Below are 16,088 nucleotides of genomic sequence, written 5' to 3'. Positions count from 1 at the left end.
CATACCCAGGCTCCTTTCCTAGTGCACACAGTGGGAGATACTAGGTTTAGGTAGTGGATATACTAATGAAAAGTCACGTGAAACTTTAAAATTTTTTTTAACGTTCATTTATTTTTGAGAGACAGAGACAGCGCGAGCAGGGGAGAGGCAGAGAGAGGGGGAGACACAGAATCGGAAGCAGGCTCCAGGCTCTGAGCTGGCAGCACAGAGCCTGATGTGGGGCTCGAACTCACGAACTGCGAGATCATGACCTGAACCAAAGTCGGACACCAGACCAACTAAGCCACTCAGCACCCTGTGAAACTTTATTTTTAATGGCTGAATGCTTTTAAACATTCTGTGGAAACTCAGTTAATTTCCCAAGTGAAAATAACTTTTTAGTATTTGTAAAATGAAATTTATAACTATTGTAGATTTGGACACAAACAAAAAGAATAAACAAGTAAAAATCACCCTAAAATCCACCATTTGGCAAAAAACATTTAATGTTTTGGTAAACATTCAGTTGATTTGCTTGGGTTATATTTTATACACTACATGTCATACTATTTTGTAATCTGTTTTTGGCTTATTCTAGTAAAATAATTTTCCTATGTAAATTGAATAGTGTTTTAGTTTGTGGGAGCCCCATACTTTATTTAACCAATTTTTCCATTAGTGGACACAGATTTTTTTTTCCAATTTTTCCCTGTTAAAATGAATACAGTGATGAATGTTACATGCAAACATCATACTGTACTTTCTTCCTTAGGATCCTTTTTTTTTTTTTTAATGTTTTATTATTTATTTTTGAGGCAGAGAGAGAGCATGAACGGGGGAGGGTCAGAGAGAGAGGGAGACACAGAATCTGAAGCAGGCTCCAGGCTCCGAGCTGTCAGCATAGAGCCCGACGCGGGGCTCGAACTCACGGACCGCGAGATCATGACCTGAGCTGAAGTCGGCCGCTCAACCGACTGAGCCACCCAGGCGCCCCTCTTCCTTAGGATCCTTAATGTGAAATAACAATTTTAAGGATTAAACATGTTTAAAAGTTTGATACCTGCAGCTTAACTCTCCTGAAGGGTCCAACAGTTTACATTCGCACCAAGGCACAGTGCCATTTACGTTCTCCCACTGACACTGGATACTGTCAGATTTCACTCTCTTAACCAACAGATGAAAAGACGTTTTAAGTATACTGGGGTGGAGGGAGGCTCGTGTTTTTTTTTTTTTTTTTTTAAAGGATTTTTTTTTTAACGTTTATTTATTTTTGAGACAGAGACAGAGCATGAATGGGGGAGGGGCAGAGAGAGAGGGAGACACAGAATCGGAAGCAGGCTCCAGGCTCTGAGCCATCAGCCCAGAGCCCGACATGGGGCTCAAATTCACGGACCGTGAGATCGTGACCTGAGCTGAAGTGGGACGCTCAACCGACTGAGCCATCCAGGCGCTCCGAAGCTCAAGTTTTTAAAAAGGATGATCTGTAGTAAAACATTTTACCTTTATTCCATGTACTCCCTTCATGTGTGTACATGTGATTTTTATATAAATACATATATACATTCTACAGTTGAAACCCAAATTTCAATTTTTGACATGTGATGCATTCTATTAAGTTATAATTGTTTTATTTAATTTTAACAGGTGTAGGTCTTACCTCCCTAAGTTTAGGAACAACTGATGGGTTGAGATCTGTACTTTGAAAATTACTCTTCTAGGAAAGCTACAAAGTAAATACTCTTATTAAAGCAAGCAGCGCAATAACTTAAAAAAATCTTAAATAATCTTTCTTAAAATGAGGTTCTCTTGTATGTGTTTTACTCAGAATGTAATACAATGGAAAGATATTTGCTCTATGGTAAAAGCAGCATATATCATTTCTGTAGGAGTGCACATATGTCCAGCCAACGTGTGCAGTGAAGAAAGAAAAACGTTAAAGCATGAACAGCTTTGAGTAATCCCCCTTTTACCCCAGGTTTGGTGTTATCCTAATTTTATTTTTTTGTACTGTAAAAGCTGCACAAACTTATAGAGACCAGAGTTAAGAGCCATACAATTACTAGCAGTTAACTTTCGTTTCTGATACTTCTGCTGCCCATCTGTTCCTAGGAAACAAACCCCTTCGTGTTGTCCCTGGTCAGCAGCTACGGACTGCAGCACAGTGACAACTGACACTCCTTCCTCGTTCTCCTCCTTCTGGGGTCCTTCTGTTGCTTCCTTCCAGCTGTCCCTGTCCCTGGTTGGACGGACAGCAGGGCCCCCCACGCGGTACTGCTGGGGTCCAGATGGGGTGATGCGGTAAACCTGTACCTTAGTGCCACGGGCAGGGTCCAACACATTCGGTTGCACAAAATACAGAGTCAAGTTATTACAGAGCTAGTGAAGTGACTGGGTGAGCCTGTTAGGGAGGGTGGGAGCGCCCCTGCCCTCCCGGCATGTTGTATCTGTGCCATCATGTGGATTCAACGTATTCAGCTACAAGCACATTCTCGGGTAAGGAATGGCAAAGAGCCGGTAGGAAGGATTACAGAGGACTTTTTGTTTCCCTTGAAGGATATGAAGTGTGAAGAAAAAGATTGGGCCAGCCTCTCTGGCTTGGGGAGAAGCAGACTGGACTGTGATCGTCCAGACATGGAAATGAAGCAGCTGCTGGGGTAGCAGGGGCTGGGCCTTCATTCCTGGAGCTAGGATCAGAATCCAGGTGGAAGACTGGGACTCCTCCCACGTCTCCCTCCTGAGTCTGCAGCCTGTTCTCATTCCGGCTTATAGAACACTTAGGTTTGCTCTACCACTTCGGGCAGAGCTAAGCAAAAAAAAAAAAAAAAAAAAAAAAAAAATCCTGATCACAATGAGATGAAAATAAGCAGATTTGTAAAGAGAAATTTATTGCTAAAAATAAAGCAGCTGCAGTTTTTCCAAGGGAACACTGTCACCACAGGAACCTCTGTAACAAAATGTGTATCTCCTTCGTTCCTGAACTGCTGCCTTCTTCCATATTGTAAGTTTTACTTTAAGTTAAATGATGTGGCATCTGACCCCTTCCTGATCAATCTGAAGACTGAGTTGGGCTACACTGGGACAGAGACTTCAGGTGCTGTAGGTGAGTGTCTACCAGGGGTTCATGCGTCAGGAACATGGGTTGGTAAGAAGACACGAAGGCCGTGGGCTGAAGCTCTGGAAGGTCCAAGGATCCTGGAGAAGAAAATTCCTTCAGTTCCATTGCTGCCTGGGAGTCTCAGGGGACTGATCCCACGCGTGAATGTCCTTTCAGTACCTAACACTCTTGCCCCTGTCAGCCTAATTTTGCCCTTGCTTGGTAAGATAGGACAGAAATTGACTTTTACGACAAAGAAAACCGTGGCCAAAATAGATTAAGTGTTTTGTCTAGGGTTATATAGTATAGAGACAAAAAGTGAGGATTTTAATTCTATGGTTTCTAGTCCAGAGCTGTGCCTATGTGACCCAACGCCAGATCCCCTGAGAGCTCCACCCATCTGTGGGAAGGGAACCCACCCAACACAGGCAGGACCAAGGCCATCATCTGCTCCCCTTCACTTCACATGAAATTCTTGTCCTGAGCAGTCAACTTTCCCCTGCAGTTCCGCTTGGGTCTGTTTTAGGTGGGAAAACGAGAAAGCCTGGTTTCTCTGTGGGCCCTGCCTCACTGTGACGGCAGCCGCTCCCTGTCACCCCTGCAAGTGCTGCTGGAGAGCCCCGCAGGGCGGCCCATCCTCATACTTGGGAGTCTCCGTGGTCCCGGCAGCGTAAGTTTCTATCGCTTACTGCCCAGCTCTCTGGAGTACTCCGCTACCCATGAGGAGCAGACAGCAGTCTAAAAATAGTCAATTTTCAAACCGGGAAGGGAAAACTAAGCTACCTTGCAGAATGGGATCAGTACGATCTTCATCAAAGGCCTGTCTCTGAAAGGCTTCAAAGCTTATACTTGCATCATCCTCTGGCGGTCCCTGGGGCGGCTGCCCATCTCCAGGTTTCCATATATCAAACTTCACCCACTGGTAACTGCAGGATCAAAGGGCATCGTTATCAAGAGCTGTCTGTTAGCCACAATAACCCATTCTTACTTCCAAAGAGATCAGGTATGTTTTTTCTGTAGATCTTTCCCATATGTATCCAAGAATCACATTAACGAAAACACTAAGAGAAGATAGGCACATTCAGTGACACGTTATCCTGCAGGATTTCCCAACCCTTTTGCTGTCATGGTACACACAGAAAATGACAATTCTAGTACAGTGGGGTACTGCCTTCTGCCACTTGTCCAGAGGGCTAGGAGGACCAATACTGAGGCACACGAAGGAGCAAGCCTGCTTTGAAGACAGAAGCAGAACACAGCGTAACAACGAGCAAAGCAGTAACTTACTTGATACATTTTCGAGCTCCTGGACAACTCTGGATCAGGTTGTGAATAGTTGGGTGAGAAAACCCAAAAAAGTCAGCTCCAGATGGAAGCAGGTTGGGCATTAGTTTCCCCCTAAATAGGAGAGGGAGGATGGTAGTTTCAAAGTTTAGAGGGAGATGAGAATGGCTTTAGGAATGGAATGTGGGTATGAATGCAGAGAACAAACTTTCTTGACTTGGATACTCTGGAGAAATCCATTGGATTTCTGGTAAAAAATCTAAAGGATGCAGGATAGCTTTCTATAAAATTAGGGATCTCCATACATTAAAAGCAAGGAAAGTCTCATTGTACCACAAGTGACCTATTTAGACAGTCTTCAAGCTTCAACTTACATAGTAATACTTATGGTCTTGAGCAGCTCTGCATGACAGGCATCTGCAGAAGAGGTGACAATGGCATTCTGGGGGTCATCTTCGGGAACAATTTCAAACTGAGAAAGATAAAGGAGCAATGAGATCAACTTTGAAAGAGGGAATAGTAGAGAGAAAGCCACACTACTTCTATAACTATTTCTTCACTCTAGCACTTGAAGCTGATGTATATGATATTAGAAGGTGGGTCCAATTTCCTAGAGTGCCGTTACAAATTCAAACAAATCGAAGAAAACACCGAAAGTCCTTTAACTGTTTCAGTTCTAAACACTCTGCTTTGTGACTGCTCTCCACATGTCCACACTTAATTTGTTACACACATTTCCTATCCACTTACTTACATCTATAAGTACAAATACAAATGGTACTTTAAAAATACATGAACAATAGGGGGCGCCTGGGTGGCTCAGTCGGTTAAGCGTCCAACTTTAGCTCAGGTTATGATCTCATGGTCCGTGGGTTTGAGCCCCGCATCAGGCCCTGTGCTGACAGCTCAGAACCTGGAGCCTGCTTAAGATTCTGTATCTCCCTCTCTCTCTGCCCCTTCCCTGCTCATCTTTCTTTCTCTCAAAAATGAATAAAAAATTTTTAGCAAAATTAAAAGAAAAAATAACATGAACAATATACAAATTATGGAAAGCTTAAACGTTCATCAACTGATGAATGGATAAAGATGTGGTTTATATATAAAATGGAATACTGGGGCGCCTGGGTGGCGCAGTCGGTTAAGCGTCCGACTTCAGCCAGGTCACGATCTCGCGGTCCGTGAGTTCGAGCCTCGCGTCAGGCTCTGGGCTGATGGCTCGGAGCCTGGAGCCTGTTTCCGATTCTGTGTCTCCCTCTCTCTCTGCCCCTCCCCCGTTCATGCTCTGTCTCTCTCTGTCCCAAAAATAAATAAAAAACGTTGAAAAAAAAAATTAAAAAAAAATAAAAAATAAAAAATAAAATAAAGTAAAATGGAATACTACTTGACCATGAGAAACAGTGCAATCCTGCCATTTGCAGCAATGTGGATGGAACTGGAAAGTATTATGCTGAGTGAAATAAGCCAGTAGAGAAAGACAGATACCATGTTTTCACTCGTATGTAGATCTTGAGAAAATTAACAGAAGTCCAAAGAGGAAGGGAAGGGGGGAAAATAGTTACAAACAGAGAGGGAGGGAGGCAAACCATAAGAGACTTTTAAATACAGAGAACGAACTGAGGGTTGATGTGGGGGGAGGGGAGGGGAAAATGGGTGATGGGCACTGAGGAGGGCACTTGTTGGGATGAGCACTGGGTGTTGTATGTAAGCAATGAACCACGGGAATCTACCCCCAAAACCAAGAACACACTTTATACACTGTATGTTAGTCATTTTGATAGTAAATTATATTTAAAAAATAAATAAACAAAAATACATGAGATCAAATAAGATAATTTAATCTTATATTTACTTTGTAATATCTAGGAGGAATAAGGCCATTCTGACTCCAAGCCCCATTTTTTAAATTGTAAAATATCTTGACTATATACATAAAAAATAACCCTCAAACTTGAAATTCTACTAATACTGAAGAATTTTTGCCAAGAAAGTATTTTTGTAATAAATACTATCTAGCCAACTTAATTCCTTGACCAGTTTTCTCTAAGTTCAATGAATTTTTGCATAGAAAATACTTAGCCAATTAAATTCCCTGACTAGTGTTCTTCTCATAAAGTTCAGTTAAACAGTATCCATTTTTCCAAAGAAGACCTAAGATGGCCAACAGACGCAAGAAAAGATGCTCAACATCACTCATCATCAGGGAAATACAAATCAAAACTACAGGGAGCTATCACCTCACATCTGTAAGAATGGCCAAATCTAACAACACAGGAAACAACAGGTGTTGGTGAGGATGTGGAGAAAGGGAAACCTTCTTAACACTGCTGGTGGGAATGCAAACTGATGCAGCCACTCTGGAAAACGGTATGGAGGTTCCTCAAAAAATTAAAACTAGAACTACCCTACAACCCAGCAATTGCACTACTAGGCATTTATCCAAAGGATACAAAAATACTGATTTGAAGAGGCACATGCACCCCGATGATTCTGGAAAGAGCCAAATGTCATCCATTGGCTGATGAATGGATAAAGAAGATGTGGTAGATACACACCGTGGAATACTACTCAGCCATCGAAAGAATGAAATCTTGCCATTTGCCAACACGGAGCTACAGTGTATTTTGCTAAGCGAAGTAAGTCCATCAGAGAAAGACAAATACCATATGATTTCACTAATGTGTGGAATTTAAGAAACAAAACAGATGAACATAGGGGAAAGAAAAAGAGAGGCAAACCATAAAACAGACTCTTAATTCTAGAAAATGGAGGGTTGCTAGAGGGAACATGGGTGGGAGATGGGTTAAATGCAGGATGGGTATTTAGGAGGGCACTTGTGACGAGCACCGGGTGTTATATGCATGTGATGGAATCACTAAATTCTACTCCTGAAACCAATACTACACTGTGTGTTAGCTAACTAGAATTTAAATAAAAACTTAAAAACCAAAACAGTATCCCGTTTTTCAATGTTTACCTTAATAAAATTATCCCAAACAGGATTTACTTATTTTCTGAATACTTTCAAAGAATAATGTGATTAATCATTTTTTAGAATCCAAAATATACTTTACTGAGTATGGCTTCTCCTGCTGTTAGTTTTCTTCTGCAGTTATTACTTCAATTTTACTGTATCAAATTTTAGAGCTCTTTTATTTTTGTCAATAATAATTATCTTGTAGTTTTAGTCAGTGGTTTTGTTTGTTCAACTAATGACATATGTTGCAAATTTAAGATACTGAGGGTTTATATTTATTTCTCAGCTAATTTATGGAAAAAGCTGTGAGCAATTATCTTCAAATATTCCAGGACTGCTCTCTTTTTGGTACTGGTCATGTCAATTCCAATCTTTTTTTTTTTTTTTTAATTTAGTTTGAAAGAGAGATAGACAGTGAGTGGGGGAGGGGCAGACAGAGAGGGAGACAGAGAATCCCAAGCAGGCTCACTGTCAGCACAGAGCCTGATCTCACAAACCATGAGATCATGACTTGAGCTGAAATCAAGGGTCAGTCCCATGCTTAACTGACTGAGTTCCCCAGGCACCCCAAATTCCAATCTTTTATACTGTGTGCACACTATTCTATTTTGCACAAAGAGCAATTAAAAGGCCAAAATGTTGTATTTTGGTCTCGCAGAGCTTTCCCTGTTAGTATGTGTAACTGTACTTCATTCTTTTAACTGCTACATAATATGACGTAAGGTGGATAAATCTTAATTTTTAACCATTCTCCTCCTGATGGGCATTTCAGCAATTTCTAATTTCTTGCCATTACAAACAATACCATAATGTAGATTGTTACATGCAACTCTTTTGTTCATATTTGCACATCTCTCTAGGAAATACTTCAACACCTAGCAGTATCCTGGGTCAAAGGATACACATACCAAACTTGTTGATATTGCCAAGTTGCCTTCCAAAAGACTGCAAGTTTTCACTCAGGCTAATGCTTACTTGTTTTCCTACACTCTGGCCAACACTCAGTATTATCAATCTCTCTGCTGTCTGCCTATGAGCAAAATCGTTTTATCTCCATTTCTCTAATTGCTAATGAGGTCCGTTCTTACCAACCATCTGCACAGTTTCAACTGATACCTGTTGTATTTGATTGCTTTTTGTATTTGACCAGAGGAACACTTTATCTGGATATTAATCCACTGCTACATACTTTGTTCCTTTTTTTTGCTTGAGTTTTAACTTGGATTATGTATCTTTTGTTGTTCATTAAGTCTTTAACAGTCCAATCTATTCTCCTTCATAGTGTCCACATTTCATGCCTCACTCAAGAAAAGCTTTCACCTCACTCTAAGATTATAAAAATATTCTTCCATATTTTAAGATATAGTATGAAACATTCTATAAAGCTAAAGAAATTAAAGTTCATATTAGCATTTATAGACAAAGAGATGAAAAAGAACTGTCTACATACTTTTAGTATATACTAGAGATAACACTTGATGTTAGTTGGAAAAAAATTAAGGCTCACAATATACCTGAAAATAATGTCCAGAAGGATTAATCAGCTAAAAAAGCAAAGCAAAGCAAAACACCTAAAACCCACACAAACTCTTCTTTCCACAAATATTTTAGCAATTTGTCTTCAAGGAAATTAAGAACCAGTTTGTCAATATCCATGACAATTCTATTAGAATTTTTATTAGATTTGTACTGAATTTATAAATTTGTTATAAATAAATATGGTATACTACTACCATAGGAGTCTGTTACAGTACTTTATTTTTACTTTATTATTACTTTTTTAATTTTTTTTTTGGGAGAGAGACAGAGCATGAGCAGAGGAGGGGCAGAGAGAGAGGGAAGCACAGAATCCGAAGCAGGCTCCAGGCTCTGAGCTGTCAGCACAGAGCCCGACATGGGGCTCGAACCCACGAACCCTCAGACTGTGATCTGAGCCAAAGTCAGATGCTGGACTGACTGAGCTGCTCAGGCGCCCCCTGTTACAGTACTTTCTAAACAGAACTCCTGCATGGCCAGGTCATCTGAACACTCAGATGCATCTAACAGCACTCTAACCAGGCGAGGAGCGATTCAGTATTATCCACATGTGGCAGCAGGCTCTCAGCTTCTGCTTAGAGGTTCCCTTCCCTGTGTCTACTTCCTTCCACCCAACTTTCTAGTGATCTGTAACATCAGACAGAGAAGTCTGGAACTTTGAAACTGGTTTATTTTTTTCCCAATGACCAGAGGTGACGGGTGGGGAAAATGAACTCCCTTGCATCACAGCAGCGAGAAAGATGAACAAAAGTATTTGATAAGACTAAGGTTCAGGGCGCCTGGGTGGCTCAGTTGGTTGAGCGTCCAACTTCGGCTCAGGTCCTGATCTCATGGTTAATGAGTTCAAGGCCTGCGTTGGGCTCTGTGCTGACAACTCAGAGCCTGAAGCCTGTTTCGGATTCTGTGTCTCCCTCTTTCTCTGCCCCTCCCCGCTCACACTCTGTCTCTCTGCCTCAGAAATAAATAAACGTTAAAAAAAAAGGTTTTAAAAAGACTAAGGTTCACATCTCCCAGGTCCTTAAGAGTGTATGTGACCAGAAACCAATATGCAGTTTCTTTGCTACCTTCATTTTTGTCCTACTTGAAATGGCAGAATATCAAATTAATCTTTCTTGTATATAGGCCTGCACTTCACAAATAAGCATGCTTGCTCAGCCTCCCACAGTCACCATAGCAACAGTACAAGTAGCAGGGTTCAAAGGGAAGGGCCTCAGTAAGAGAGTCGGACAGATATGGACTCAAATCCCAGCTCAAGCACTTATTAACAAAGGTTTGACTTGGGGCCAATCGCTTTTCTGCATCTTGGCATTACCCAAATGGTTATTATACAGCATGTACTGGGAGTGTCAAAACGGGTGATATCTAGTAAGTGGCTGTCACAGAGAAGGGTCTCAAAAAACCAAACCAAACCAAACCAAACCAAACCCAGTAGCTGTGAATCGAGTGGGTACCTGGGGTTGCGTGCCACCATCCTTGATCTGACAGGTATACAGACACTTCTGGTCTGGGCACTTCATGCTGGCATATATCCGAGTACTGCAGTAGCCAACAGGGTAGATGGCACTCTCATCATGGAAGCCAGGTCGGTCGGTGATGATCTATAAAAAAGATTCCCCCACTCTGCGACTGAGGTCACTGGAGAATTCAGAAGTCCAGTGTGCCGTGGTAGCCTTTAAAACCACTCTGGGGCCGCAAAGAGTGACTCGAATCACAGAGAGAAAGTGTGTCAGCTGCGCAGCAGACAAAACTGACCTGGTTTCCTAGGGACTGGAGATTTTCTGGGGTTGGTCTGGATCAGCAAGGGGCTGCTGCTGATGGGAACAGGGAGGGAAGGCTCAACCCCATTCCCATATTTCTGATTCTCCTCTCTATATATCGCTGGTCTCACTCACCTCCCCCAGGCTATATACTGTTAGACCCCCCAGTCCGATGGGGAACACAGGCCGTCCTGAGGGATCCAGGGCAATGGGCTGAACCAGCTTGCGAGCACCTCCCTCCATTTTCTTTTTCTTGGATGTTTTCTTCAGAACTGAAACGCAAATCTGGGGTCACCCACTTTTAGCCCCTCCCAATGCTGAGGGGAAGGGAAAAATTTACACGTGAATGCTAAGAACAATATGCCAATCCTGGTTCTGTACACTCGCTGAATGGGCGCATGGGACTTTTTCCCCAAAGCCCGGAGTATCTTTTTAACCCACCCACCTGGCAATGGCTAATTTTAGTATCAATGCTGAGGACCTAAAAGCCTTGGCAGTTTTTAAGGCCTCTTCATTTATCAGATCAGAAATTTCCCAAGCCATCCGTGTGCTCAAAAGGCCACCTAGCCCATTTCCCTGCCTCTAGGAACCACTGAATTGAAGGCAACCCAGAGAGTTGGGGGTGTGGGAGAAGGGGGAGGCCTTAGCCTGCTCCCTTCCATTTAACCAGGTCTGACTAGAATTCCTCCACCCAATGTGGCTCTAATACACTTTCTTTCCAAGGGCTATTAGGGCAGCTAAGGGACCAAATGAGGGTTTAAGTATATCTGTGGCCGTGTGTGTCTACCAGTTAGTACCAGGTCTTTGTCATTAGTCGTGGAGCCACCGGGACAACTATCGTCTCCCCAAGGTACCTTCCAGTTTGTTGTTCTCTTTGCCTTTTTCTTTTTTCTCCTTCTTGGATTTCTTCCCAAACGGTTCCTCAGCCCCAGCGCTGGGCCCAGAGATGGGCCCAGCTCCCTGTATGGCTCCCACAGAGCCGGCCACGCCGTAAGTTAGGGGCACAGTGGAGCTGTGGGAAGGTGCTGCGGCCTGTACCTCGCTTTCAGTTAGGGCCTGAAGCTGGAGGAGCTTCTTTAGCAAATACCTGAGGTTGGGAAGGAAAGGGAGCAGAGGTATGAACTTGTATTTTATCTCAATTCAGTATTTGACTTAAGTACTGGAAAAGCCAGAATTATATAAAGATTATTACACTCATAAAAGTAAGGTTCTTCTTGGACCCAGGGAATAAGAGGCTCCAGAGGACACTTCCTCAAGAAGCCAAAGATAAGGACTGTGGTTTATCTCTCTGGCATCTGGAGGGTTCCTCTACCTTGATGTTCAAAGGTATTATGCTTCTGAAGGGAACGTAGGTATGAATTATATATACCCACTGTGCTTTGCATAGAATATAGTACATACTGAATAAATATCTGTGGAATGAGAGGTAGTTTCTTTTATCCCTTGTCTTTTGTAACTGGGCAGTTGTAAGAAGATAGCTTATGAGATGTGGCAAGAGGGCCGTGTCAGAAAGGTGAATAGAGGTGCTGTCTCGTCACCACGGTCCAACACGACTTGGGTAAATGGAACCAAAACCGGAGGTTGTGAGTTTCTCTGCATTGATCAGAGCCAGTGGGCTGTGTAATACATAAAAATTCCACTGGAGAAAAATCCCCAGAGCAGTAACACCGTATCAATCACTGAAAATGGGATTCTGAACACAACACGAAGGCAGCTCACCGTCTTTCTTCTTTTGCTTTAAGAAATTTTTCCTCAAGACGAGCAATTTCATCACAAATAGCAGCATTTTCCTTTAAGAAAAAATTTTTGGATATAATCACATATAGAGAATAAAAGATCAAAGTATTACGCTGGGAAGAGAAGCTATGTTTCAAACCAAGAAGCCTGTGTTGCTGGGTGAGAGGAACAAGTTAATCTACCCTGCAGACCATCTATTAAGAAAACCTATAGGTAAAGGTAGAGTCAAATTCCATTATGGGCAAGGTCATTACATAATTTATTGAAACTGGGGCACCTCAGAGTGAAAAAGGGGTGCTATTAATTATTATTCCAGAATAGTATGGTAGACTAGGACTGCCCTAGGCAAACCAAGATGTATGATCACCCTAGTTAGGGTAGACTTTGGCAGAGAAAAGGGCATCCTGCTGAAGTCCATATAGCCTTCAATTTAAACCTTACAAATATGAGAAATGTCCATTCCCAAGTGCCTTGACTCTCGGGGAGATAACAAAACCAAGCTTTGCTAACCCCAAAACACCCATGCAATATGAACCTTAAAAGGACAACTGGACAAAATAAAATCAACTCTGGTATGCAAAATTCTTAAAACTTCATAATCTACTTATGTGTATTCAAGTATCATCTGACTCTCTGACTCAAGCTATTTCCCAAGCATCAGTTGTAAAGGAAATATTCTCATCTGGACATTCCTCAAGTGAGAGCTCAAAATTTGAATGTTCAAAGCGATATCCCTTTTCTTCACAAAGCCTATTTCAAGTACTTGAATGGAATCAACATCCTAAGAACATAGACTTTAGGGACATCCGACATGTAGAGCATAAAAGAAAATGAGCGGTCAATTAAGTATCAAGTCCTCTTAATTCTACTTTTTTCATGTGTCACCAGTGCACACAGCCAGTGCTAAATAAATGCTTTTGGAATGAATGTTCTAATTTCCAAACCTTTCCTTATGCTTCTAAAAAAGCGGAGATATGTGCAAACTTGTGGTAGAAAGAAGAGTTCAAGGTGGTGATTCAGACACGGAGGCACGTTTGAAAAGTGAGGACTCCATTCCCTATTTCCCAGCACTGAGGCAAGCTTGAGCAAGCCAGAACGCCAGAACACACAGTTGTGGCTGGCAGGTCAGTTCACTTATTCAATGAATTCAGTGCCTCTACAATAAAAGAACAGCAGAAATATTTGAGAGACTAGAGAGGTTAGAAGGGGGCGGGGGTGGGGGGAATTATTGAAAGTTTTGTGAGCCTGTTTAGGGCAGAGGTCTGTTATGCGGATTTGGGGTGCTTGGGAAATAAGGCTGTGTGGTCGAAGTACTGAAGACACTAGGACCAGGAATCAGGGCTGGGACACAGCGCCCTTGCACAAGTCATCTCTTGGGGTTTCGGTGATGCCATTTTTAAAAACAGTGCCTCACTCTAGGGTTCTCTTGAGAATCAAACGCCTTTCCAAGAGTTTCGTGGTAAGAACGATGACTGAAACCGACTGGCACATCTTCCAGATGTCAAGCACTTTACTTTCCTCAATTAAATCTTCACGACTCTGAAAGGCAGTTAGCTCTCTTCAGGAAACAGAAGAGTACAGAAATTAGCTAATGTGCCCAAGGACACAAGGCTAACGAGAAGTAACGTGTACTGCAAAAGCTAACACTACTGATTCGGCCACTCTGGGAGGGGAACGGTGTGGGGAAAGATTTCGCGAATTAGGAGTGTCGAGGCGGAGAAGGGCCGAGCGACACTCTGACTCACAAACACGGTGGCTTTGGCCGCTTTGCGCAGCCGCAGGTACTTGAGCCGGTACTTCTCGTTCTGGCTCTTCTTCGGGAGCTTTTTCATCCTGGCCTTGCTGGACTGCAGCGGGGCCCGCGGCGAGGAGGCCGGGCCGCCCAGCAGGCTCATCGTCCGGCCCCGCTACGGGGCCTCCAGGGCGCGGCCGGCATCGGCTCCCAGGCCGAGGGGCGCCGGCTTCGTCTCGTCTGGGTTGCCGGAAGCCGGCTTCTTAGGAATCTACCCCTCCAGAACTTTCCCAAGGCGAAAGGCCGGGCCAGAAGTCCGGCAACCGACCTCGGCCACCGGGCCTCCCAGCACTTCCGCGTCTGCCTCGGAAGTAAGCCCCGCCCGGAAGTTACGTAACGGCGCCGGCCGCGAGTAACTTCCGGGGCCGTGAGCCTGGGGTGGTCTGGGATGTGCGGATGTGCGGTCTGGAGCAGGGAGGGGCGGGTGCAGGCGACCGAAGAGCAGACTCGGTGTCTCGCTGCTGTGTCCTTAGCTGAGGAGTATTACTGTGGAGCTAACGGCTAAAAGCCCCGAAATCTTGCCGGCGCGAGTCTCCCACACGCTCCCCCAGCCCACCTCATTTCAGCTCGTTTTCCACACTCCCTAACGGGTCTTCCCGAAATGTGGGACGCACTTGAACGCCTGGGTTGGGACTGCGGCTTTCCAGTATACAGCTGGCATAAAGGTTTCCCGAAAGCCTATGAGGCCGAGATTTAACTAGGATCTGGGACCACACTGGCGACTAGAAAAAAGGCTTCTGCCCCTTCAAATTAGGCTCTAATAGGGAAGAGAAGAGTTTTAATAACGAGCTAGCACTAAGTAGGCACTCAGTAAATGTTCCCCTGATGAAACCAAAAGTATGTTTCTGGACCTCTACCTATATTAACTTAGCGCTAACTTCGTAACCAAGGTCTATCTAAAATCCTCAAATAAGGAGGGTAGGCAATTTTTAGGAGACAGTGCTGGTAAATGCTCAGGTCTGGAAGACAAAACGCTTGTATATATATATATTTTTTTAAGTTTATTTTTGAGAGAGAGAGGCAGAGAGAAGGGAGAGAGAATCCCAAGCAGGCTCAGTCAGCACTGTCAGCACGGAGCCCGAAGTTGGGCTCCAATTCATGAACCGTGAGATCATGGCCTGAGCCAAAGTCAGGAGTTGGATGCTCAAAAGGCTTGTTGTATTCTTATTCCAGCAATGCCACTAACTAGCTGAATAAGCCTGTGTGTCACAGGTTTTTCTGTTGAAAACTGAATATACTATTTAGAATAAGGGAGGCTAGTGAGGGTTCTAAACTGGTGTAAAATATAATTACCGTTAGACAGTCAAAATGTGGACTTCTGGAGTTGTATATGGAAATTAAAGGAAGTATGTACATACTTAAAACAAATTCAGTGAATTACTGGAGAAAAATGTAACGCTAATGTGTGTAAGTAACAATCAGAGTTCAAAAAAAGGTTTCGAATTGATGACCCAGCTATTTCATTTCTGATTATTGTAAAAATAGTGACAGGGTCAAGACAAAATGGTTTTCACACAGAAGTCTTATGAAAGTTCTTTCATATCCTTCCATAATGAAAGCTGCCCTTGTTGCATGTGGCTGAGTTTTAACAGAGCAACTCTTCAGGATGCCAGTGTGCTTTCACAGCCATACTCAAGGCAGCCATAATAGATACATTTTTGGAAACTGCCAGGAATATTTTCTGCCCACAAAATATCCACAATCAAATATCCACAATCATGTCTTTGCTAGTGTAGGTTGGCTCTTGGAACCTGAGAAAAGATAATTGAGTGACAGGAAGAGATTTTTTTTTTTTTAAACCTATTTGCAGGGGTGCCTGCAAATAGGCGCTTGGTTGGTTAAAGCCTCTGACTTGGGCTCAGGTCAGGATCTCACCCTGCATCGTTGGAGCCCTGCATCCGGCTATGTGCTGACAGCTCAGAGCTTGGAGCCTAC

General features: G+C 43.2%; 1 protein-coding gene across 1 annotated transcript; it reads right to left on the bottom strand.

The window, feature by feature from the left end:
* Positions 1 to 2,843: 2,843 nt before the first annotated feature.
* TBRG1 (transforming growth factor beta regulator 1) lies at positions 2,844 to 14,466 on the bottom strand. The gene is made up of 9 exons (XM_007074088.3): positions 14,107 to 14,466; positions 12,344 to 12,414; positions 11,479 to 11,711; positions 10,760 to 10,896; positions 10,319 to 10,465; positions 4,732 to 4,829; positions 4,361 to 4,471; positions 3,857 to 3,999; positions 2,844 to 3,171 (listed from the first exon to the last, which is right to left on the bottom strand). Exons 1-9 carry the CDS (start codon positions 14,254 to 14,256, stop codon positions 3,026 to 3,028), a joined length of 1,236 nt encoding a protein of 411 aa, XP_007074150.2. The 5' UTR covers positions 14,257 to 14,466; the 3' UTR covers positions 2,844 to 3,025.
* Between the last annotated feature and the right edge of the window lie 1,622 nt (positions 14,467 to 16,088).

Source organism: Panthera tigris, chromosome D1 (assembly GCF_018350195.1).
Source record: "Panthera tigris isolate Pti1 chromosome D1, P.tigris_Pti1_mat1.1, whole genome shotgun sequence".
NCBI classification, from domain to species: domain Eukaryota; kingdom Metazoa; phylum Chordata; class Mammalia; order Carnivora; family Felidae; genus Panthera; species Panthera tigris.
Note: the sequence above shows the minus strand (reverse complement) of the source record. Positions and strands in the feature narration are given on the sequence as shown.